Source organism: Sycon ciliatum, chromosome 2 (genome assembly GCF_964019385.1).
Source record: "Sycon ciliatum chromosome 2, ocSycCili1.1, whole genome shotgun sequence".
Classification (NCBI taxonomy): Eukaryota; Metazoa; Porifera; class Calcarea; order Leucosolenida; family Sycettidae; genus Sycon; species Sycon ciliatum.
In genome coordinates this window covers 25,194,716-25,220,953 of record NC_088644.1, presented here as the reverse complement: position 1 = coordinate 25,220,953, position 26,238 = coordinate 25,194,716, and the positions used below count along the sequence as shown (strand labels likewise).

General features: G+C 46.5%; 1 protein-coding gene across 1 annotated transcript; it reads right to left on the bottom strand.

The window, feature by feature from the left end:
* Positions 1 to 1,658: 1,658 nt before the first annotated feature.
* LOC135809334 (uncharacterized) lies at positions 1,659 to 25,328 on the bottom strand. Its single transcript, XM_065322664.1, has 30 exons — positions 24,950 to 25,328; positions 22,794 to 22,900; positions 22,010 to 22,045; positions 21,469 to 21,558; positions 20,857 to 20,925; positions 20,251 to 20,295; positions 19,658 to 19,711; positions 19,191 to 19,307; positions 18,883 to 18,927; positions 18,568 to 18,612; positions 18,090 to 18,134; positions 17,120 to 17,164; positions 16,646 to 16,690; positions 15,291 to 15,344; positions 14,401 to 14,436; positions 13,951 to 14,055; positions 12,718 to 12,745; positions 12,253 to 12,411; positions 11,730 to 11,903; positions 10,766 to 10,945; positions 9,990 to 10,163; positions 9,225 to 9,398; positions 8,485 to 8,667; positions 8,107 to 8,292; positions 7,490 to 7,669; positions 6,979 to 7,155; positions 6,429 to 6,587; positions 4,096 to 4,607; positions 2,967 to 3,461; positions 1,659 to 2,014 (listed from the first exon to the last, which is right to left on the bottom strand). Exons 1-30 carry the CDS (start codon positions 25,011 to 25,013, stop codon positions 1,994 to 1,996), a joined length of 3,804 nt encoding a protein of 1,267 aa, XP_065178736.1. The 5' UTR covers positions 25,014 to 25,328; the 3' UTR covers positions 1,659 to 1,993.
* Positions 25,329 to 26,238: the final 910 nt, after the last annotated feature.

Sequence of the window (26,238 nt, the reverse complement as noted above, 5' to 3'; positions counted from 1 at the left end):
CAGTATTACGGATTTGGTAGCATGATTTCAAATTTAGGTACCACTGACAACCTGCACGAGCTATTTCAGCACGACGTTGACCCAATGAAACCAAAGAAATTTGAATAAAATTGCCAAAACACACCCGGATCCTCTGTAAATTCGATATTTTGCTCGGAATTTGCCAGCAACTTGCATACTGGTATTAGTTAAACTGTTTAGTCCCACAATCTGCGATAAAATGATCCGCTAGCGCTGTAGCACCTACTCCACTTTTATGTTTATGTATCTATGTCATTCGGATCTTCCCAAGTTGTACAATGTACTGTTGAGATACCGAATTCAAATAAATCAATACCATACCAAAAAATACCATACCAACTTCTTTTCGTTGGAAAATTCGATATTTTGCTGGAAGAATTGCCGGCAAATTTGGGCTAGGCCTACCAAGGTTGCGGAAAAGTTGCGAAATGGTTCGCGAAAATGAAGAAGTACACGGTGTACATGTAAACCAAACGTTTGTAGTTGCGAAAGTTGCGATTTCTTCCTAAACAACGAAAAGTTGCGAAAAAAGTGGCGAGCATCTTTGGGAAAGAGCTAATTCAGTAATTGGCGGAGGAGCATACACTACTACATGTACATGTACATGATTTGTCAAAGACAGAGCCTAGAACATAGCAGACTCAGCGGTAACGGGTTGGTTGTAACTCTGAGTTTCATGCCGCTAAGCAATCATGAGACACCCGCACCTCACTCGCGCGGAGGCATGCTTGTAAAAACATAGGATATGGTTTTACCTCCCTTCTTGATGATGAGAGATTAGAGGAAGTCATGTAGTAATGAATCAGAATCAATCCCAGTCCTATGAGGTTATGTTGTGGTACTTGAAGAGAGCTACTGCCGCCGCAACAGTCACAGACTCACACTGTCACAGGCATAAACAAAAATTATGTATTTAGCGCTACTTGTAGGTGCAGGTACGCTAGGTCCGGCAACGTCAGGTACTACAATAATAATATTTGTAGGAAGAAAACTACATGCATGTGGTGCGGGCCGAGGCGTTGGGAGTAGGAGAGACAACAGGCGCGCGCATAGCCTAGGCAGGTCAAAAACGCAACCGCACTACTATTACAATCATGTGGATCTATCTTACAAATCGGGAAGCAACAGAAGAGTTGAGACTTAGAGTCTTTGTGGCCCACTTTCAGAACTTATAGTTTTGATAGTTTGAATAAGCACACGCGCATATTCCCTGCTCGCATTCGCTGGCTTGTTAGTAAAGGGGGGGGGGAGGACTCAAAAGGAATCTCGGAAAGAAGATTCATTGGAACTGCCCACTGAAATCCCCAATTAGGTATCCGTCCCGGAATCCAACTGCAGTTACCCCTGCCCCAGTGAAGGTAATAGTATTATTACAATATTACAATCATTTACTTGCTACTACAGTGTACAGTATACTAGTAGATCTACTACCAGTGTGGGTGGCTAAATCAAAGTGGATATGATTTAATCGAGAGAGAAACAGTCCACACACACTCAGTGTGTGTGCGTGGGGGGGGGGGGGGGGGGCACAGAAGTCTCTGCTGTGAGTATGCTCTGGCCCTCCTTCTTTTCCGTTGAATACCATGGTTCACCCATATCATTTCCCACAAGAAACGTCCACAGCGCCGCGTCCTGTGTCCAGTTCAATCTAGATACTGTATTTCTTTTCGATGGAAATTTGAAAGAGGTCGTGATGAGTTGGAAGAACAATAACGATGATGAATCCAAATGGCATCATGCTCAGTTGCCGAAATGTTCTTACCAAGACAAATAGCCAGAACAAAATCTAGGAAACTTACATAAAGTATGTGCTTTTTGCTGCATTGAAAACTGTTGAATTCGCAGCTGAATCCAAACTACAAACATGGAGTAGATTTATGGAAACAGTAATAAAAGACACATAAAGTAGAGTAGAGTAGAAGAGAGTGCGGGCTTCGAGTTCGAGGACTGGAACCATTCTTCAACTGGTCAGTTATGTTGAGCACTCGGCATCCTGAGTGAGTCAAGAAGAACAAGCACAGTGCCAGGATCACAGACACAAACAACGGAACGCAACCATCTGACCTACAGTGTGTTTGAATACATTTTAAAATATATGACATATGCACGTAGAGTGCTGGCAAGAGAAATCCAACCCCATCCGATGATGAAGACTTGGCACAGCTCTGGGGCTATACAGTGCAAGCGCCATCAACCCTGGGCTGTGCAATAAGCAGGGCTAAGCAGCGCTAACGCCATCAACCCTGGCCTGTGCAATGAGCAAGGCTCTGCTGCAATGTATATTATGTATAGGGTTGGATTTCACTTGCCGCTACTGTACACGTGCAGCCTTATCCATCAATGATGACTCTGAGAACCGTTGGAATACAATGATACACTGGTGTAGTAACAAGACAAGGACAAGGTGCAGAAAAAGGATTGACGGCATCAGGGTATCCATCCCGGGATCCAACTGCAGTTACCCCTGCCCCCAGTGAAGGTATTTGGTAATACTTGCTACTAGCGTGGGTGGCTAAATCAGAGTAGATCTGATATAAGCGTCACTAGCACCATTGATTACACAAGAGTTAATCTAGCCAGAAGCAGTCCATGGTTAATAGGCATGTATACTTTAAATAGAAAGTATATGAACCCTGAAACCAACAAAGGTGGCAGATACAACATTACACCTTCAAGCAGCCGAGCCTGTATGACAGACCCAACACAATCAGACATAAGTGTACCCACCACCCAAACTAGCTGGCACACACACACACACACACACACACACACACACACACACACACACACACGCATACACACACGGTTACTTCGGGCCACATAGCAGTCCTACTCAAATCCATGCCAGAACGCCAGAATAGGTTGAGCTATGATCATCTTGCCCGGACTAAAACACAGACAAGTATTCACAAAATCATGGTACATACAGTCAAAATTAATCTTACCGTGCTACCAGCTTCTCTGCACCTGCAGTATATATCATTGGGTTGCTGTGCACAACGGAACTGGCCAGTACCATCACCGCCATCCACACAGGAGCAAAGTTTGCAGCTTCTGGCAGCGGTGGTGATCTCTTGCGCCTTGATGTTGCGGAATGCAGCACTGAATGCCACATACGCACTCGACTGCGGGTGCCGATTGATGAAGTTGTTCATATTCCACAGGACGCCGCCAAGATCCAGGGCAAGCTGTGTCCAGTCCTCATTCACGGTGCCATATGACTCGGAGTAGTCGACGGTGAGCGAGCTACTGTCTGGGTCAACAGCACTGAAGCCAGCGCCCAGGTCTCTAAAGTCAGGCTGGATGTAGGTCAACTTCGTCTGGTTGAAGAGCACACTGCGCACACCCAACACCTCCTGGGACTTGTCACGCACCAGTCGGATAACATGATCAAGGATGAAGTTCGCAGTGAACCCATTGCGCAAGATCTCAGTCCGCACCTAAGTAGGATAGGAAGAAGAGCAGTGTATGTAGACAGGATCGCTTAGGCAGTGAGGGATAATACGGACACAGACACAGGAAAATGTTCAAGATGGCATCATTAGCACTGCTCCCTGTGTGTGAGCTAGTGATAGTTTTTCTGATTACTTTTGACCCTTGGTTGACTGACTGGCAACAGCTATCCAGAGCAAATGATAAGCCTAACGGACATTCAACTCGGAGCACCTGCAAAAAGGTACTATCTTACTCCCTGCTCAAAACACCGTGTTCCGGAGAATCCACCTCTCATCAGCTGGGACTGAGTAGGATGAAGAATTCGCATACTCTGGAAGACAGTTGCGAGGCAGTCAAGCGTAAAGTCAAGCCGGCATGAAAGCACACGTTTTGATGCACAGAGCAAGCAACATAACAATCAGACCAATAGGGGAAATAGAGTCTAAGACCAGTAGGGGAAATAGACCAGCAGATGGCTGAACCATGGACACAAGCACTGACCTTTTTAAAAGAAATGGTTAGGAAACAAATGAGATTACAGACACATACACTATCTCCGTGCCCCAAACCGTGACTATGGGGTAACCATAGTAACCACAGTAACCTTAGTAACCACAGCCTACACTCACAACTACTGACCTGGTCCTTGGCATCGCCGGAGACACCGCATGAGTCACTTCTTGATGCATTGCCCAGGAAGATGAGATTATGCGCAATATTGGGGCTGTGACGAATGCCACTATTCTGCAAAGCATACAGGATCGCTTGATAACCGTCCTTTGGTCCTTCCTGGCGATAAAGCAATGGACGGCGAAGTGCAGCCGATAGCTTGGGGAAGGTGAATGATGTGACACCTGGCTGGCTGGAATCACTGAGCATGTGATGTCCGCACTCCGCACCAGTTCCCATATCTCCTCCGAATCCAACCAATGTGTACAGGTTGGGCAGTTCTGGGTTGTTTCCAACACCCTGTCTGGTTGTCAGATCCGTCTCGATGGCTTGCAGGAACGGCTCAAGTTCCGTGAACGCATCTTCCAGCTCGGCACTGCGCTCGACCACAATAACAACGTCCGCAGCATAGCTTTGCGAGGCAGCAGATGGGCTAACATAGGCCGTTTCTCCCAGAGAATAGGCTCCACTCATGCATTGAACTGCAACAGTGGACAGAAAAGGTTACAAGAAATCAATAATCGCCAATCTCGTGAATGTTCCCTCTCCGTACATGTAATAACTATGAGTGTGTTCTGTATCAATTGCTGAAATGTAAATTACACTCGAATGCCTCTTACCCGGGCGCGTTGGGACCGGGCACTACCTGTATCCCAGGATAACTCATCACTACCATGTATCATATCAGATTTTGATGAAGCTTATTTGAAGTTTTTGGCCACATGTACAGAATAAAAACAGAATGTGTTGATGAAACGATACATGGATGGCACAGGTTGGCAGTGGCAAGAGTTTCAAAAATGAGCCTGCGTGCACGTCTGATTGGAAAACCCTGAAATTGAGGCACTGTTGCCTTAACAATTCAAGGTGAAGGTGCTCGGTAGAGAGAGACGAGCCCATATCTAAGTCGCCTGGATAACAGGCATTTGAGTGTATGGACATGTTGCAAACACTTCCACGTATTCCTCTTCTTTAGCTTTGGTTAGAAAATACTAGATTGACACTATGGAGTTGCAGCAAATGATTTTCCCCAGGCTACTGTGCTGCTGCTACCACAGTCAATTGGTGGACCCGTGGTGCAGCACAATGTGTATATGGATGGCACAACTGGTACAGTAAAACTACCCTAATACGGGCAGGGCGGGACCGAACACTGCCCGGAACTAGAAATTTCCCGTAACTCAGAACATACACACTTACTGCATGAAAGTAAACATTTTTTTATGTCAATCAAGAGTAACAAAATTGGCTTTTCAATGAAAATGGCCCCAAAAACTGTTTTTGCCTTTTTCGTTGAAAATCCAATTTTTGTGACTCTAGATGGGTCAGAACGGTGCCCGGTAGACGGTGCCCGGATTAGGGGCGTCCACCAAGGTTCAATCAAGCGCTGCACTTGATCGAATCTGGAATTTTAGTGATTTTTTAGGGTTTCCATGAGAGAAAGCAACGATTTCCGCATCATGACCTTTATTCCCGCCATTTGTGCATGTATCACGTACAGAGTACGTTTTCTTGGCAAAAAAGAATCCGGTGGATCCTGTCAACCCTGCTCCTTATGCTTTTTTGCCGTCAGATACGGATAGCGCCAGGCGTGACACAAACAAACAAACACACAAATACCAAATTAAAGCTGTGTGGACCCTGTCTAGCGCCAGACGTTACTAAAGTAACGTCTTCTGCATAGCTACGGGAATTAAATAAAAGATATAGCACATGCTTAATTAACGGCCAGACTACTTTTTTTTTTCAGGCATATCCTGGGATTCGAACCAGCACTATCGCCCTACATGCATTACCCCATACACTTCGCATTCATACCCATTCTTCCAAGTTGCTTCACGTTATTATCTTGCGTTTGAAAGCCCTATATGAATATTGCGGGCAGCTGTATGTGGCCAGCTGTGTTTGATGGTACGGCACGGTACGGGAGACGGTGTCGTATTACCCTCGATCGTACCTGTCCCGTACCTATCCCCTACCGTACCGTGCCATCAAAGACGGCTGGCCACAATGCATATTCAAATAGGGCTTTCAAATGCAAGATCACAATGTGAAACAACTTGGAAGAATTAGTATGTATGCGAAGTGTATCGGGGGATGCATGCAGGGCGCGCGATAGTGCGGGTTCGAATCCCAGGTTATGTCTTAAAAAAAAGGAATTTTTTAAAGAATTTATAACATCCGTATGCTTTTTTTTTGTGTAGGTCAGCAAGGCAAAAAAGCATAGCGTAGGGCCCTGAGCTTCCAAGCTCTCTCGTTTTTTCAAGATATTTCTTATCCACTAGGCGAGTACTTGTACTTACTGCATGATCCCAGGTTGCATACGTCAACTTCCTGCAACTCCTGGCATGCCTTGCCGTCACCCGATGGCTCCTGAAGCATGGATCTGGTACGAGACCGCGTTCCTGCACCACATGTCGTGCTGCAATCGGAGAAGTCTCCGTATTCACCGAGAATACAATCTGCACAACATACACCAACACCGATTAAACATACACCAACACCGATTTGTCAGGACACTCCAAAAAGGTTAGCAGACTTTCGGAAGGCCCCCTTTTACTTAATCGGTCTAAAATTTCACACTCTTTCTATAAAATGTGACAGGGAGCATCTGGGTACACTGGTAGTCCGGCTATGAAAGACCGATAGCCCGGCTATGAAAGACTGGTAGTCCGGCTATGGAAGACTGGTAGTCCGGCTATGAAAGAACATGTATGTACAGGTACGAACAACCCAGTGCCGCTGCCGTCCAGATATTGTGTGCAGTGTTTGGAGTATCGAGTCCTACAAGACTGATGGTGTTATGGGTGTTAGTAGTTCGGCTGAAAACAAAGAGTATGGACAAGATCTTACCGGGATCACAGAAGGCCTCGCTTCCATCGTACTGGCCAGTCAACTGGCATGTGCGTTGCCGTGATCCACGCAGTGTGAAACCAGCGTTGCACACAAACTCCAGTGAAGAACTGTAACTGAAGTCGGTGCCAATACGCTGGCCATCCGCAGGTGCACTTGGTGGTGCGCATGTTATCACTGAAACAGACAATGCCAGCGATACATGATGATAACAGGGAATCACTGGGTTTTGACCAGATAACATGAACATTGTATTGCTTTTAAGATGGCTAGTTGAGAATAGGGGAAGTGTTCTTGCTCGTAAGAATGCTGTGCGCCATGATAAACAACTAGTGAAAACCGATACTAGTGAGTAATAAAAAGTCCACAGTCCACCAATATTAACATTCCTGACTGTACCGAATCAACTGCATGTGCTATCAACAACTCTACACCCATTGAACAGAACTATCTGCACACTAACATACAAGTGCAGGCAATGGACCAGGCATCATGCAGCATACTTCCATACCTTCGCAAGTCGGAATGACATCATCCCACTGCCCATTCGACTGGCAGGTCAGTGATGTTCTGCCGTTCAGACGGAAGCCCCCGTCGCAAGTGAACGAGGCCTCGTTGTTGGGAAGGAACACTCCAAACAATGGCAGACGCCTTCCATCGCTGGGAACGCCGGGATCAGCACACGTTATCGCTGAGCAGAAGAAGAAACGGGAGTGGCAGGCCGCATACAGTGAAAGTCAGCATGTGGACCATGAGCAGCAATAGGTAAGCATCACCACACATACATAGGATAACTACACCAGCAAAGCATCGCACATGTGCTTCTTAGTCAGCTGGAAATACGTGCAAGTACCTGTACCGTTCGAAGTACATGTGTGCATGAAATCTTGACCTTGGCTGGACATTTTGTTATAACTCATTGTGCTCGTATCACTGAAATATGTTGTGTTTGTGGGCTGGAGGTACAATTTATTGCACATGCACAACATAATCAGAAGGCAAACCAGTAGGCAAAATAATGTTTGGTCTAGTATCCCTTTATGGAAACAACTACTAGTAGATAGACAAGTCAACCCATCAAGCTCTGAGGCAGCTAAGCTTTCTCTGCTACCTATTTTCGGCACTCACGTTCACATGTTGGTGCGGAGTCCGACCAGCCAGTGGCGAGGCACTGGCGCTGTGAAACCCCCATCAGGCGATATCCACTATCACACTCGTACTGCACACTATCCCGCAGTGCTTCGTAGCGACGTCGGACGTTGGAACCGACAATACGTCCATTCTCCGGTGCGCTCGGCTCACAGCATTCGATCACTGGACAAATAACGACAACACAACGAAGCAGAATGTGAAACACGATACCAGTAAATGCACGTATTCTCTTTCCTGGCCTAAAACCTGCATTCAATAATTGCATTGTGGATATTTCAGCACAACAACCAATGCTCAAGCTCACAGTCCAGCAGAACATTGGCTTTGTGCAATCGCATGTAACTTAGTGTTTACCATTGCATTCAGGAGGAGGCTGTGACCATATTCCCGATGCCTGGCACTCGATCTGCGCTGCACCGATCAACTCATGGCTGGCTGTGTTGCAGGTGAACGATGCCGTGGTTCCTACAACACGGTCCTCATTTGACAGTGAGACAGCTCCATTGGCAGGGTTTGACACGGGTGGGCACACTCTCACTGCAGTTTAAAAATCACATGAAACTATGATCGTTATAAGAGAGTGATTGTCAGGGTAAAATGAACCATATCTATGGCGCCAACAATTCACCGTTTCTTGTATTCTTTAAAAGTCTGGAAGAAATCCGAACATAGAGGTACACTTTCAACAACCTTCCCATGACTGACTGGTTCCTATGACATCAGCCTACAGTTCCTATGACATCAGCCTACAGTTCCTATGACATCAGCCTACAGTTCCTATGACATCAGCCTACAGTTCCTATGACATCAGCCTACATGTACACTACACAGATGCCAATGAAGCTAACTGTCCAAGGCAACACCATGCCATGCCATGCACAGGAATCAGCAGCAAAGGTTTGATTCACAGCACATAACAAGGGAAGAAACCATGGGCACAGCACAGCACGGCACAAGAAACAATGCTCTGTGCATGGACAAATTTCAAACTTCAGCCTCCACTGCACACTTTCAGGCGACCGTATGGCAGCTCTACTATGCTCGAGTTCGTCTCCGATTGATTTCAAGACTGAGACTTTCGCGGCACAACTTACGCTCGCAGACAGCGCGATCTCCAGACCAGGTAGCATCTGCCTGGCAGTGGCGACTGCGTGACCCGGCCAGAATGTAACCAGGATTGCAACTGAACGAAACGTCTGATCCGAACGTGTAGATACTTCCTCGCTTCAGCCCAAACTGTGGAGATCCTGGATCACCGCAGCTTACCACTGCACAACACAAAGTGAAGAAATTGGACACAAAGTCCATACCCAATTTAGATAAGGTAGATGAGAAAACATGCTATTGACACACAGAAACGTGCAACTTCGGCTGTGGACATTGAACTCCAGTGGAATGCCCGACGCAAGCGCCCGAAACGTGTGAAGACCACTGTGTAGAGAGTCCATACAACAACAAATACATAATAGTGTCGGTGTACCAGATGTGCACATGTCCGTGCGTAGATGCCGGTTTGAGCTGGATAGATGGGTACTCGTGGAAACGGGGAGTATGATTTCCATCATCCAGATTAAAATGTGTAGTGCTGTGTTCAGCATGGCAACTGCAAATCTAGTGCCCCCAACCACTCATGTATTTTTCTCCAATTTCAATGCCGAGTCCATCGCCGTAACTGTAAGGCTAAAAGATGATAACAATTCCCAAACATGAAAATATACGGCCAAGCACTGTATGCATTCGTTCTCCACCATGCACTGTTCGAGACCAGGTATCTCAGCCCAATGGAGTGATTGCTAAGCACAAGGTATAGTTGTGCATCATGGTTAGGACCAGGGCAGTTGCTACAGGCATTAGCTTACATTCACAAGACGGTAGCGAGTTGCTCCACTGCCCACTGGCCATGCACGTGCGAGAAGCACTGCCAACCAGGGAATAGCCAAAGTCGCAGCTGTACGTGGCCACTGTTCCGGCTACTCCGGATGACGCACTGGTGTCGCCATTGGCTGGGATGCCTGGATTGCCGCACTGCAATGCTGTGCAGCACAATCAGGAATACACATACGCGCACACACACAGAGAGTACGGAGTCACGTTTAAATTTGAACCTAGTGAGGACAACAGCAGGGCACTACACCCGAAGTTCACTAGTGACAAACCGCAAATCCCTCAACTCTCGTTCACCCCTCACACAGCCTATTGCTTTTAATAGTCAAGATCTGACTTTGGCAGCAGATTCCAGGAAAGGTTAAGGTTGCTTATCCCCATTTCCCAAACCTGTTTCTGCAAAATAATTATAAATTTGTATGCAGCCCGATGGGAGGATTGCTATTTTATGAATTTCTGCAACATAGAGGATAATTGCATTGGAACAAAGGGCAACATTTGACCAATTTTAAGAAGAATTTGAAGTACTGTATTATAATTTTTGGCTGCAATGAATTCAGGAAGAATTTATTGGACATGGGTGCGATAAGGTAAAGAGAGAGACCAGCGGCCCAGAGTATGACTTCAGTATCAGGATGTGTTGCATAGACATAGACCGCTCGCATGCGCGCACACCCTCACACCAGTGAAGACTCGCAACAATATTGTTATGTCATTCATCAATGATAGTGATGTCATTGATGACACTCACGTTCACAAGAAGGCAAGGGCTCGCTCCACGATGAGTCAGCCTGACAACTAGTGCTTGCTGCACCGCTAAGGACGTGTCCAGCATTACATCTGTGCGTCAAACTAGCTCCAACTGTTAGCTCTGGTGTAGGACCAACCCGAGCACCGTTGGTTGGAACACCTGGGTCGCTACATACGATTGCTGCAGGAGGAACAGTGAGAGAAGACCAGGTAAGTTTCAGATCACCTGCTACAAAGCAAGCCAGTGAATCGAGTAACCATTATCGTCATACGTATAGGAAAACTCATTAGTTTGAGAGAGTTGCAAGAAAAGTTCTGAAGAAAAAAATTGATAGGAACACAGTAGAACCTCCCTCAACCTGACGCCTTGCAGGCAGGTATTTGCACTCAAATCGTCCGGCAATATTTCTTCTCTGTTGGAGATCAGCTGAAGTACTGCACAGCATCAAAGGCCATAACCCTCTACTGCTATGGCGAATTCTTACGAATGATATCGATACTGGTTGAGTCGGCCCAACTGCCTCGGAAGAGAATGGGGTGCCATATCCATGCAAAGGCATTAGGGTTGTCACTGTGCGTGTTCCCAAGTTTCAGGAAATATGGGATACGAGCACCCTTCAGTCTTCAGGTATCTGGGCAGGGTAGGTAGAGGTTCCGTGCCGTGTATTCGCCATACAAAGTGCACCCTGATCCACCAGAACTACATGTAGATGATGCAAGAAGCTTTGACGGAAACCTTCAGGAATGATCAATAAAGACACTATACCGACTAGACAGTTCAAACGCACTCCTCCTACGCCCTGTATCACCCCAACCCATAGCAAGCATACATAGGAGGCCACAAAGGACGAAACAGTTCTGTCCGCAGATTGAGTAGGAGATCAGTACATAAGAAACCGAGTATGTGTAAAACAACACAGTATCTAGGCGACTGCAGATAAGGCAGCTGCCTAAACTCAGCTTACGGCTGCATGCTGGCAAGGCATCAAACTCTCCCGTGCGCATACACCGGCTAACACTGGCACCGCTCATCTGGTATCCTTGATTGCACTGCCATGAGATGCGTGTGTCGACACCCACACGGCCGCCTCCAATCACACCAACTGTTGCTCCGTTTGCAATGGATGGCGTGGGACATGCTGTCAGCAACAAGCAAAACAAGACAACAGACTCATGCAGCAAGATGTAGCAAGACTCACGGCGTCTCATGACACATGCCAAACCCACACTGTAGTTAGGTAACTGCTACCAAGTATGGATAAACTAGGGGAGGAAAGTTGGCCATGTAGAACAACATCATGCTAAGAAGCCATGTCACCCACGAAAACCTCGAAACGGTACTCAGCATCCATGTACCCAAACCTGATACTAAGAATCCATGTACCCCAAAGCTCCTGATGCTAAGACCCAATGTACCCGAAGCGCCTCATGCTAACAGTAGTAACACCCTTCACAATGCACTGGCCAATTAGGACAAGTCCAGCTTACAGCAGGCGCCGACCGAGCAGCTTCTGGTTTCGGACAGCGCCGGGCAAGGTGCAGCGGACTGGCCACCCGGTTGCAGCACACGGCGTTGTCGCACCATTGTTCCAGTGCCGCAGCTCACCGTGCATGCCTGCCATGGCTCCCAATCTGATACTTGACAATCTGGTGAAGACATAAAAGACAAGGCCAGAACCGAAAATCAAACCGTCCTCACCTTAAAGTAATCCCTGTGACTCTGAAATTTGTGTTGTTGATACACACAGCAGCCCTTTTCACCAAAACAAGCAAATATCGTACCATTGCATATGCCTATACAGTGGATTTTGCAGTAGGTACTGTACCCACAGACATGTGCACATGTACGTGCACAATCGCACGCATATGCACGAATGCACCCGCCCACCATCATAAGCACATGCATGCATGCACGCACACACGCCGCGACACTGGTGAGCTGTAGTAACTTACCTCGCAGACAAGGATCAGACTCAACACACTGTATTCAAGAAAGGTGATAAGCAGATAAAAGACAAAGAAGACAAGTATGGGATGCACTGATCGAATGACTTACACGGTATGCATGGTGTGTTGGAGTATGTACCAGTGCATGTACTAATACCTAATGCGCATCGATACAGTGTACATTCATAAAACTGTAGAATGGGAAATTGATATGCCCTTAGCAGGTGTATACATTTTCTAGATGCGACGGAAGGATGTTTTCACTACAGGGAAGCGGTACCAAACAGTGATTCAATATCGAGGCAAAATTTCAAGTTTCCCAATGAAAATAAGGTTGTTACTATTGTAGTATTGGTGTGAGGGGGGGGGGGGGGTGGGGGGGTGTCCACAGTTCATATCCATGACCACATGCAGTTTTTTGCAGGTCTACAAGCAGATATAAAATCCGTAGGGGTGAAACAATTATACCGAGTACTCGAATATTCGCTCGGTTTTTCAGAAATAATCGTACTCGGAATAAATCAGAGTACTCGTTCATACATGGTACATGCATTTACCACAGAAATCTGCAGTTTCAGAGCAGCAGTCGGCAGATATTGATGTGCAGACTGTGTGGTGAACATTTGTTCACGAGTAAAGAGAGCCCAAATGACCCACCAACCAATATACCAGAGAAAAATGACTGCCACTCGGTTCATCAGGGTTGTATCATGTGATTTTAAGGCCCTCGGTGTGCAATTTTTAGGAGATGAAGAATACTCGAATACTCGAATATTCGATCGGAGAAAATCAGAGTACTCGAACTCGGGATTTCAATGCCAACTTTCACCCCTAAAAATCTGTATATGCGGCTCTTTAGAGTATGTTATGGAACATTACAATTTAAAAACCCACACAGAGTGAAGTCACATGAAAGTTCACCCATCCACATCACCAGACGGTGAACTAATTTTTTAAGAAACACAACCGGCTTAATTGGGAAGTTTTACTCATGCCAGGCCACCACCACTACACAGTGCTAATAACAATTACAGTCAGTAGCATAGTACCATTGTGGCCAAAGAAATCCAACCCACGTGCCGAAAGCAGCGCCAAGGCTCTTGCAGCCCCTGAAGCCCTCGGATCAGTTTTGGAAAAGTGCAAGATGTAATTGAAATGGAAGCGCGGCGCGACTTTTGACTAGCGGGTCGGATTTCTTTGGCCACGACTATAGTAATACATATTGGACAGGGACCATACCTGGTATCTGCTACCATTGCAGTAGTACAGCTTCTTCACGTACGGATCATACTTGACCTTGGAGCGGCCACTTTCGTCACAGCGGCTTGTTGCATTCACACCGACCTAGCAGCAGAGACCAAAGAGCAGACCATGCACCGGGATGTTGACTCCATTGGCGAAGTTAAAGTAATGAATGCCAATCAGAGTCACCGATCTTCCTCATCATCCCCTGCTACACCTAGCTATTCTACTGGCAAGCCCGGCAGTCCATGTAAATTATTGTTGCCATGGAAAGCATGGGCATCTGGCCATGGCCAAACACGTGCACAAAATTCAGTTGCACACTATCTGTAGGTAAGGCATGGCTAGATCAGATTCCACTAAGTACACAGAGTCAAAAAGCACATAGCCAATCACTGCGGCGAAAACGGATGGCACGCGTGGACATGAACAGAACGAACGTCTTACCTTCTCAATGTATGGACCTCTGTCACCTTTGAAGCCCTGAACAAGACAACAAACAACAATTGAAAGTTCCTTCATGTCACGAGTCGAACTGCACAAACACCTGAAATCTACATTTGAAAGGTCCAGATTTGGCAAAATAGATCTGCAGCACCACATCCACATTACCTGTAAACAGCAATATCAACTCACTGTAGGGCTGACTGGGTTAGAGCACTAGGGTACTGCTATAGCATTACACATCCTTACCAAGTCTCCCACCCACCCATCCACAATATCATCCCCCTCCCCAGCCCATCCACATGCAATACCATTATCCCCAACCCATCCATCCACATGCTTTCAATATGTAATTACTATATTGACAGTGTGATCTCTCCCTCGGTCATGACTTGTTTTATGTACCAGGGCCGGAGGCAGCTCGCACGGAGCGGTGCGGCCGAGTGCCCTGTTGAAAATTTTCAGAAAGGAATTTAGAAGGCAAATCCTGCACTCTGGGCGCATTTCATTTCTCCTAGCCCCTGGGTATAACTTGCAAGTCTGGTATTCCAATGCAGAACGCACTACATTGTAGTTTCAGTCTATGCATCTATGATAGTTCCCTATACGTAGAATGTTCCTGATGACAGGGTAATCGGGTTTTTTTACGACTCCCTGTACAAAAGCATACATCGAAACTTTTTCTCCCCAGTTTCGGACGTTCCCACGTGGACCCACTTTTTGAGAAATTGGTACGGCCATGGTCGTACCGGCCGCACCAGTGGCGCCGGCCCTGTGTACATGGATGGTGACTCCCGGCATCCATGTGCCTTCACGAAGAAGACTGGAAGGGGGTCAGGTGAAAATGACAGAATACCCTGGAAAAACAACAAAACGACTGCAGGTGTGCTCACCTTTGATCCCTTTGCGCCTTGCGAACCCATGGCTCCATCCTCACCAGGTGCACCCTGCAAGTTCAGAATGGTGGAAGAGACAAATCCACGAAACATTGAGCCAGGAAGGAAATCAGCAATGGGATCAACCAGTGAAGAACACAATGTCAACACATCGGAGGTCCAGTTCAAATCAGGCAAGAACATTCAGGCTGTGAGCTTGGTAAGCTAGGTGACAATTGGTGAACTGCGGCTCCCCATCTATCTGGATCAAGTCTTGACCAGTAAATATTTGATCATCCCGCATTTCCAGAGACACTCTGCCAAGCTGCGCAAGATCGATATCAGTATGTACTACTACTGCATGTATGTGATACGTGTTGGACACAGTAGACAGTTCCGCCCCTGTATGAGGTTCGCCCTCTATAATTATAGAGTTTGTATGTATGTATGTATAACTCATAATCACAAGGTGATTGTAGAGGCATTAATCAGCGAGAGAATTGTGAATGATGTCTCTGAATCCAACTCTATCGTGTGATTATATTATAGAGTTTATTGGTCCAAAATCCACTATACACAGCTCAAACGTGGAATGAACTGTAAGGACTTCAACTTCAAAGTTTAGATGGACAAAACTCCCTGTATAGAGTCCAGCCAATTGGTTTCCCTTTATGCAGGGTTCGCAGCCACGAGGCAAACTGAAAAGGTGTTACCTTTCGGTGGCCAATTTCTTTGAACCATCTACACGGCAGTAAATTTGTTTGAACCGTACCCAGGGCAGCGTGCGGCTTGCAGACCTTGCACTGCTCAACTGCGGTACAACAGTGCCAGTAACTTGACTAACTTCTGACCTGCGTACAGGGGATGTTGGACCTATGAACCCTATATACGGTGCTGGACATGATCATTATAGAGCATTAGCATTGTTCTGCAAGTCGCAAGCTCGAAAGTCAAAACAGCAATGACTATGCAAGAGACCTTGCGCGGGATCTTTTAGGTTGCATGCCCGCGTGACATGCGCAAATCGGGCCAGCTCACTGGGCTGGCTGCTAACCGTTGCGTTAGCATGCTAACGCTCATTAAACCTTCTCCTGAGTCCAACATACATAGTATGTATGTATATTTATCATCAACCACCGCACCATAACTGCACTCTCCAGCCGACCTCGACACGTTGCCACACTCACCATCAGTAAAGCGATTTTGGTCGTAGAGGTGCCAAATGTGTCGCAAGAAGAAGATATCAGAATACGAGTACTCTGACAAAAGGTACACCTCTCTTATCTGCACCATTGCTAGCACCAGTTGATTTTCAGGACATGAGCACACACGTACGGTGACTGTATGTAAATCAAGCATTAAAAAAAACTCACCTTAGAGCCGCGTGCACCAGCATCACCTTCTGCTCCAAGTGCTCCCTGAAAAGATCACAACAGACAAATATAAGCGAGGGTCCCTGGTTCGAGTCCTGGAGGTGACAGTCATTTTTTCTCAACTAAGACTTTTCCCGCAACTCCCTCAACCTTATGAACAGACATATATCACAACCAATCAAATTGGCCTGCTGTGGGCGAACCACTGAACCGTCCACATAGCAGCATCGCTTCCTTGAATGTGCATAAATCAGGAACATGCCTACAACAAAATTGCTTCCCACAACAGGGACATGGACTCTCTTTCCGGGTTTTGCAATTTCGAACCACAATGTCACCCTAGTACTCTCTTGCAGACAATGGCCACCAAAAGCATGTTTACTTGACATCTAAAGCCAGCTCCTGCCAGAGACACATGCAGGTCCGTGCTTTGTCAAGTACAGTTGCCGCCGACGGTGTGCAGCAGTGACTTACTCTGGCACCCTTCTCTCCTTGCCGTCCAACTTCACCTGACAGTCCCTATGGAGTGCACACAAAAACAGATCAAACCAGTGTTGGTGATTGCCTTAGTAACAAGAAAAACATGCAACCTAGTCTAGGAGCAGATCATCTCGCAATACATTGCATTTGATAACACACAAGTCCATCCATTCTTGAATTCCTGCGATACACACACCGTTCGATTACACATACTTCTTCGCCAGAATCCACGGAATCCAATTCCGTCCATTCTGGAGAGAAGGCAAAACTTCTGATTCTCCTACCAGAAGTTATGCATTTCGCGTGCGCTTTCTTGACAATACACTTGCCTGCAGCATGTGCACTACTGATATGCACTAAGAAGTGTATATGTGATTTCCTTCCACGGTTTTGTCGAGTTTATCATGAGTACAGACTACAGAGTACTGCAGTACAGACAAAATAGATACTTGCTTCTACAGCAATTCCAGTTGTTCGGCGGGCCCGCGCACTATCGTAAGCTTTTTCACGCAGTTCAAAATGAAACGAAAAAAAAAATGAAAAATGAAACGAAATAGGACGCGTGTTAACTACCGCATATGTCATGTCTAGGCTCATCGAGGGCCATGGGACATCCTCGCGGGCTGATGGAGTGATGCTTCCTGTCATGCCAGGCATGGCTTTGTATGCACATCCATTTTGCTGTAGATGATGTATTTTACGTATGGGGCTGCCGGTAAAGGGTTAATACCACGCTGGTGTCCTACCGAGACGCTGCTGCACTTCTAAAGTTCTCTAGTTGGTGACAGTCCAAGCCAAAGACTGACGTAAGCCTATAGTTATGCGCGAAGATGCACTCGAGTGTTGGTGCCACTTCGAGTTTTGGCAAGGGAAGTAGCACGGCCGTGCAGGGTATTTGTAGAGCTAAACACATAGTGTGTCATCATTTTCCCCGTGAAGTGTGCAGATACAGCAGTAGGCTAACCTGTGGACCAGCTCCACCATCTTGTCCAACTGGTCCAGTGTCACCCTGAACGTGAAGATAACCAGATAAAGACAAGGAGAAATACAGCAAGGTTATAGCCTATTCAAGAAAAGATGGATCATGTCACCGCTAATATTCAATTTTAGATGAGTTCAGTATTTCAAGTCCCAATTCCCCATAATACAACTCGGCACTGGGAAACAGTCATTTGACTTATCCAAAGTATATTATTATCAGGTAGAATTGCACACCTACGTATTTCTGAGAAGCTCGACCAAAACTATTCGTAAAATCAACGGATCCGCATGCCTCTCCTAATGACAAATGCTTCTCCACTAATTGGCAAGTCCCCAAGTTTTGGTAATTTACCAGAAGGCATTTAATGCCATTGCCCTCCTGCAGATTGCCTTTATACCAACTAGTTCCATGTTGCGTTTACCGAGTTGCCTCTTCATTTTCACACCAAGCTGAAACTCACCTTCTGTCCTGGCTGTCCGTTCTGTCCGGGAACTCCTGGTGCACCCTGTACCGGAAGAGCAAGCATACAACATATACATGGCAGTAGAGTATGAGAGAGTACGAGAGGCAGATCCACATGCACACGCAGATCCACATGCACACCAGCTAGGACCGTGGCATCCTTTTCAACGTCGATCTAGTGTGATTCTCTCCCGGCTCTGACCACACTCTTCCGTTTTTACATTTTTTTTATGTGCGTTGACTAAAAAAATACAAAAGAATAAAGTATTACTGTTACACGTGCACGGTGAAGACACCATGATGGTATACATACATTGTCTCCATTCAGTCCATCTGCTCCAGTGTGTCCAGGAGTACCCTGTGGAAAGGGGAAGAGTGCAAAAACAGTACTTTAGCGTAAAAGTAGATGAGGATACACACACACACACACACACACACACACACACACACATACATACATACATACAACACACACACATACACACACACACACACACACACACACAACATCATCACTACACGCATCAGTGAATACCGCCGTCAGTGCATGCCACACAGCTTACACAGCACAACACAATCCCGTGGCTGTAAAGTCCCATTCATGGACAGGAGAAAGCTCACCTTTGCACCGCGATTACCCTTTGCACCCATCATACCACGGTAGCCCAGCGGTCCAGGTGTTCCTTTCGGCCCAGCTGGTCCTTGCTGCCCTTGTTCACCCATTTCACCTGGAAATCCCTGCAGAAGCACATGAAAAATGGCCATGGCAAGGAATGAATGCAGAATTTATCCGGCAAGGAAAGAAGAATGATTTCTGCCTACACAGGACACAATAACACGCTCGGTAAATGAAATGCATGTTTGCATACAAAAGTGACGGGATCATCTAGGAGAATCACGGCAAGAAGGTTGAACAGTGGCGCCCTGAAAAGTGACACTGTCATGGGTTGCCTAGATCAGTGCCCGGTCCCCTCCACCACAGGAGTATCAGCTGATGCTGACAATGTAGAACCCTAGGTGGCTACTGTTAATGCAATAGCAATTCAGTCAATAGTCCCTAGCAGTTCAGCTCTACACCAAACACCTACCGGCTCGCCGTACTCTCCAATGCGTCCGATTCTGCCCGGTCTGCCTGAAGGGCCCTGTGGAAAAAATGCATGAAACACACCCATAGTTTGCATACTAGTATGCTATTATATTTTACGTTTTCTTCTTCAACACACCCATAGTTTACCCATGTTATCCTTCAGGTTTGCTTCTGCGACTGACACGTGAATCAATCGGCCAGTCCAAGCCCCACATGCCTTGACACTTCCCCATTCCTGATTGTTCTATCCACCATATGCTATGCAACGGTACATAAATGCACCTGCATGCTTAGAGATGTGAGATTGATGATGAGGATGAGGATATCCAGTAGCTTCTATGTTGGTTCTGTATGAACTAGCATTCATATTATTGACGATCGACATTGTGGATAGCTACCAGTGTCGAGAATAGGACTCTGAGATCAGCTCAGTGCGGAGACCCGGAGGGGAAATGGGGACAAATCCTCATATCAGACTGTCTGCCTTATTGCAGTCATGACGTAACAGGTACATGGTTGAGAGAGAGAGAGAGAGATGCAGACAGCCACAACTTATGCAAGCAGTCAATACAAGGTATCATGCAAGTATCTTACCTGGGCACCTGGCACGCCATCAATACCATCCGGACCATGAGCACCCTGTGCACACATATGACAGACACACGCAAGGTCAAGTTAAAGGTAGTCTGCACGCTGGCTGTAGAGGCAGAAGGTGTTATAGACCTTCTGTTTCGACGCGGCGGTTAGACACAGACAGGGCGGCTCTGGTACTCATCTCCTCCTCCTTGTTACCTTTGCCTCCTCAACAGAAGATAGGCATCAAGTCCCAGATGAGCCTCCAGCGGGTGGAAATGATATTCGCTCAGATTGTTAATTGAACTCGCAACCTCATGTTCTGAAGGATAATGCTTTAACCAGTTTCCAGCCACACACCTCAGCACAGAAGGAACATATGATGCACATCATACGTTACATCAAACAGTTTTCTTTAACTACAGTCTCCACTGGTCGACAATTGCCCATAAAATGTGCAGCAGTTCGTTTTGCAGTGCTACTAATTGAATGACAGCTTGGTTCAAGTTATGTGTACTGTACGTAGAAGACCTGGACAATCGATTTTTCAAATCACGGTGGAGAAAGCAAACACGGGGAGTATACGAGAATGATTCGGAGGTTTGAGAAAAGTAATGCATGGCTTACCACATCACCCATTTCGCCTTGTGGGCCCTTCACAGATGGGTTGTAGAGTGTGTGATCTGTCATGATAGACTGGAGTGACAAAAAGATTAAATCCAAGATCAGAGGCACTGTGCATGTATTTCCTGTGAACATCAAGTACTCATAAGACAATAATAATTATTGTCTACTTCAGTACATGAAATAGACCCTTCCTACGCTAGCTGCCATGCCACCAAAACTTTAGTTCCAAAGGACCAATACATTGAAGTTAGTTTTCCAAGCAGCATAGCAAACTTCCAATGATGCTGCATCAAGAGTCTCTATGCCGCATCACTGGTAGTTTGCTGTGTCTTAGACATGCACCATATATTCCCTCGGCAGAGCTGCGCAGGGATATAAGCTGCGCCCCCTTCCTGTGCAAATTGACACGTTACAGCTTGTACTTGTTTGTATGAAAATGATTTCTCGGTATATAAATTACTGATGCAATTTTGAATCAATTTTTCGAGAAAATATTAATGCAGCTCCTGGCCCTGGAAAACACAGTAATGTGGTTAACAAAGCAGCATGACAAACCTCTGCTGATGTTGCACCATTTCACAGTGGCCACATGCATGCGGTTACGATACTCACCCCCTCCGCAGGAAGTCCAGGCAAGTGTCCATGCGAGTAGGTCACATAGTATCCAGGTATTCCAGGTGGGCCTCCTGGACCAGCAGTACCCTGTATGTCAATAACACACATACACACACGCACAGACACACACACAGGGGCTCAATATAATTCCACCGAAATGAAAACAAAATGGTAAACCCTTCCAATCTCTCATCCACGTACATTCAGGCACTCAATACATTCAGATAGTAGAAGTAGTTATAACAATCATAAAAATTAATATTATAGACTCCATGGCATGAGAATATCATGATGAATTGGCTGCAGTGGAGCCTGCAAACCATGAACATAATTATGGTGCACACTGCATGACCATAGCCCTGTGTAGGTCATAAGGTTCTCAGAAGGGCGCATGCACATGTACATAATCTTCTCCCCCCCCCCCCTCCCATGTATAACATTTGCAAAAGTCCTAGGCTTCCAAGCACACATGCTCCATAAAATTTCACAACATGCAGGTATGGAAGGAAGAAACCAAGCAGGTTTTACAGGTTCTTACCCTTGGTCCTCGGTGTCCAGGCTGTCCATAGTCACCCTGCGACAAACAAGAGATAGCATAACAAATCAGAAGATCAAAGCCTTCACAGCATCGACTCTAGAATATACACAATTTCATTCCTAATCGTGCCGCATGTGTTCGGCAATTATACATGAGGCGCTTTGCTCCAAAGTACCAAACATGTGCGCTATTTTAATACATATTATTAGTTAGCTCACTAGCTGTTATCACATGCAAAAAGCTTTTGATTCCGGCAGTGAGATCCTGCCTCCTTCTGATACGGCAACCCAGGTTCCGTAGACTGCATGAAGCGGCCCTATTGCAGTATTGGCCCTAGCCCGCAATAGAGCACAATGAGCAGACTTCAAACTTCCCAGATTGCAATAGTTCTCAATACATGTACACATGCACCACAAAACCAGGAGAGAATGGTGACAACCAGTTAGACTATACTAGTTACAATGCTGCCTTTCATGCACATAGCAAAGCGTTAGCAACTGCTGCATTATTGACAATTCAAGAGCATCACCTAGTGAGAGTGGTCAGCTTTGTCACCCACATCCCATATTCAGTGACACTGCAAGAAGCCTTGCGAAGTTGCCCCAACTGCTGACCCAATATGCCCTCACTGCAGTAATTAGTAATTGCTGGCAGTACTTCAAATCACCAATAAGGCTAACAGCAAGCAAACCATTTACAAAGAGGCGTGTAACTTGACTGCAGCGCAACCTAACTGAAGAGACCCAGCACAGTGATATAACTGGTTCATTCACTAGAGCCTCACAGCGAATCCTTTGCATCCAGTAGGGCAGGCACCAGGCAGCTGCGGCCGAATGATGAAGTTGTGAAGGAAATGGCCCTCGGGAGGCACCGGCGTGGTATCAGGTTGGTCTGTCATCAACAAACATCACACAGCAAGCCATCATCAGCACACACAGAGCGCAAGTCGGTTCAACCATTGCTTACACAGCAGAGTACTTCAGAAAAGACTTTAAATGTGCAAGCTATGGAAAATAGGGTACATTTGGGTTACAATAATGTACAAGTAGATCCACCACCAATCAGAACAGCAGACTGAGAGCAAAGAACATGGACAACTAAACTGCATATCATAGTGCAAAGAACAGTGTGGAAATAGCAAAAAAAGAGAGAGGCAAATTCACTACTCAAATGAGAAAGTTAGCCAGTGTGGGCGGAAACAGAGACAGCACTAACATTATGATATGCAGCCAGGTGAAGCAAAGGTATCCACATGATTATTGGGCATATGATTATCTATAATTATAACAGCTATAAATTCATAATTATCGAGGAGACGAACTACACACACTAACGCCTCTCGGAGTGTTTCAAGCAATACTACTTTTGTAGTCCTAGCAGCATTACACAGCATCAGCGTGACATGACAACACTCAACAGTACAGGACAGAGCTCTCCTTCTGATCAAAGAACTCTCCAAAGTTCAGGGCTCACAGTAGGCATGCAGGATCGACAAAAGCGTCGTGCGAGGGCGGGTTTGGTGCACGTGAGTCGCGTGACCCCGGGAGAGTACCGATCGTGTACATCCCACGCATCCAAAACAGAACAGAAAAGAGAAAGAACCCGAGTTGTACTTGTACCATGTGTACTGTTCTCGTAGTTAGCCGATGTTCGCGATATTTTGGAGGAGAAGGCGAAACGCAACCTGTGCTAGTCCCAGTAAAAACAACATGCCATGTTCGACCAAGAGCTGATCCTACAATGAGCGATCGTGAGGATTCCAAAGGTAAGAAGACAAACAAACGAGTCAGAGCTCGCCAGGCAGGTAACGCCGAGAACATGATGACACCACACGGAGCTGGTGATCGGATGGAGGTGAACGGGATCAGCAAATCCACCGGGCGTTTGTCGAGGGCCACTGAAGACCAGGTTTCCCAGGGTGCCAGTTCCTCCATGATGGCGAAATGCGCTGCCACAAGAACTCCAGCGAGAATGAAAGCACAACGCCGCGGGCGAACTGAGGAGAGAACACTGAACAATCTGTGCACAATGATTTTCTCTTCGACGGCACGCGTTGCTGTTCTGCTGCATGCATGCGTTTTTCTTGTTGTTTGATCTTCACACATTTTCGCGCAAGCGGTTGCACGCCGCTGGGACTCGGGGTTACTAAAATTAGTACAGAGCATCTCCCCCTTGGTCGATTTGGACAATCTATGGCTCAAAATTTTCAGGAGACCCTGGCAAAGAAATTTACCGAGACGTTTTTGGATACTCCTTTCGAATGCTGTACTATATCTCACGAAGTTTACGCATATGCTCTGGCATACCCGTGTGAGTAATGAAAATTTGTTTCGGTAAATCTTTTGGAACACCTGTCATCTGTGCCTGGGCCAAGTCTCAGCTTCGTAGAACCAGGCTGAAGTGCTGCTAACTCCTTCAAACACCCCCTACTTCGAGCAAAAATGCGACGAAATGCTGACTGCTGATTGGCCAAGCTGGCATTTTGGAGCACGTGCACCGCCCCCATCTAATCGACGCTTTTCTACGCAACTGTGAGCCCTGAAGTTCACGATTTTGCGTGAACTATGACCTCAACGTTAGAAATCCTAGCTTTGTATGATTATCTCACGCATACTGCCAAGGCACTAATAAACACAGCACCTGGTGGAATACTCCGAATAGTTTTCACACTATATTCGTCTTTTCACTGGTGCTACTTCTCCGGCTAAGCGTGACCTCAGCCATAAGTCATACCGGTAGGTCTGAACTGCGACATTCCGGGTCATTCGTTCTTTATTGGTCCTGTATTTTCACAGCACCTGTGTGAATGCGTTATCATTTCGTCCAGTCGCAGAAGCACTGGTTGATCTAACGTTACTAAGAATACGACATCGTGTTACTTTCACCCAGTTTCAAGTCGGTAGACTCTACAGTGATCCTACCTACAAGTAACGTTAGTACCTTGTGTTCCAAATGCGATGCCGGCCGTGATGGCGAGGACGAACGCCACGCTCCGGATCATCATCCTTGCCGACCTTGGATTGGACTTGAACGGCTGACACTAATCAAACAGGGCGAATGCGTAGTATCACTCTGTATGCTCCGACTCGGAGTCAGTAATAAAGTTAGAATATCCAGAAGTTCTTCAACCAATGGCAATGAGCTTGCACTGAGTCTGTGGGGGCACCGTAGTTGGAGCAACGCTCCGACCACACATCCACTGTAACCGTTAGCTGGTTTACCTTTCCTTTACTTTAGTCCGCAGACCGGCGCTGAGTGATGTGAGAGAACGGTTTAGTGTTAGCATCAAGCGAACGCCGTGGTCGACCTAGCTACTCCGTAGACCTTGGTAGCCAGTACATCTGTGACCGCGGCATACAGGAGAATCACTGCCAAGTGTGGACCATGGTGGACAGTCTGCTATGCACAATCTACAAAAAGATACAGTAATCTGATAATGCTTGTCACCAAGGGACTGGATTATTGGATAGGTCTCCCTCACTATGCCGCGGTATGGCTGCGGAGCCGGACCGGAGTCTGGCACATGCATCATGACTGACTGACTGTGTTCCATGGACATGGCTGTCTGTCAGGACAGACTCAGTCATCATGCATCATGTGGGATCGAAGCAGAGGTCTAGACTCCGACTCCGAGTGCAGTGTAGCGAACTGAGCCAGTCAGTCTCACCGCTAGTAAGGCGTTACTCACGCGCGCGGCATGCAGCTGTGAAATGTGTGATGTCCTGTCTACACGACTTCGTGTGGAGTCGCAGACAGAGGCGAGGTCGGGTGCACAGGCACATGGACATGGTGTGTTTGAGAATGAGATTACACAGTCATGTACGTAGAATCTACATGCCAAATATACAGTCATAATCATGATAATGCTGCTGTTGAGTGTTGTGCTGACTTTTGAAAAGTTTTGTAGTTTACATGGTTTAGGTTTGGAAGAGAGATGTAAAAGCTCCCCAGCTCGTGGTCACATAAAAATTAATGACTGGAAGAGTACATTAATATTTTTAGTGAATGCGGCTGTGGCTGTAGACGTGCAGTGAGCATGGTGAGTGTGTCTAAACTACACAGGCACGATTGATGGTGGTGAGACGGGTGTTTTTCTCTCTCTTCTCTCCTCTGCAAACGGTGCAGGCGCGGGACACTAGCGTCAGGAGATTGATAACCCAGCCAAGCTGCAGTCGCTGCTTACATTTTAGCTACTTGCTTCATCCATGGAGCGGCCCATTCCACAAAAT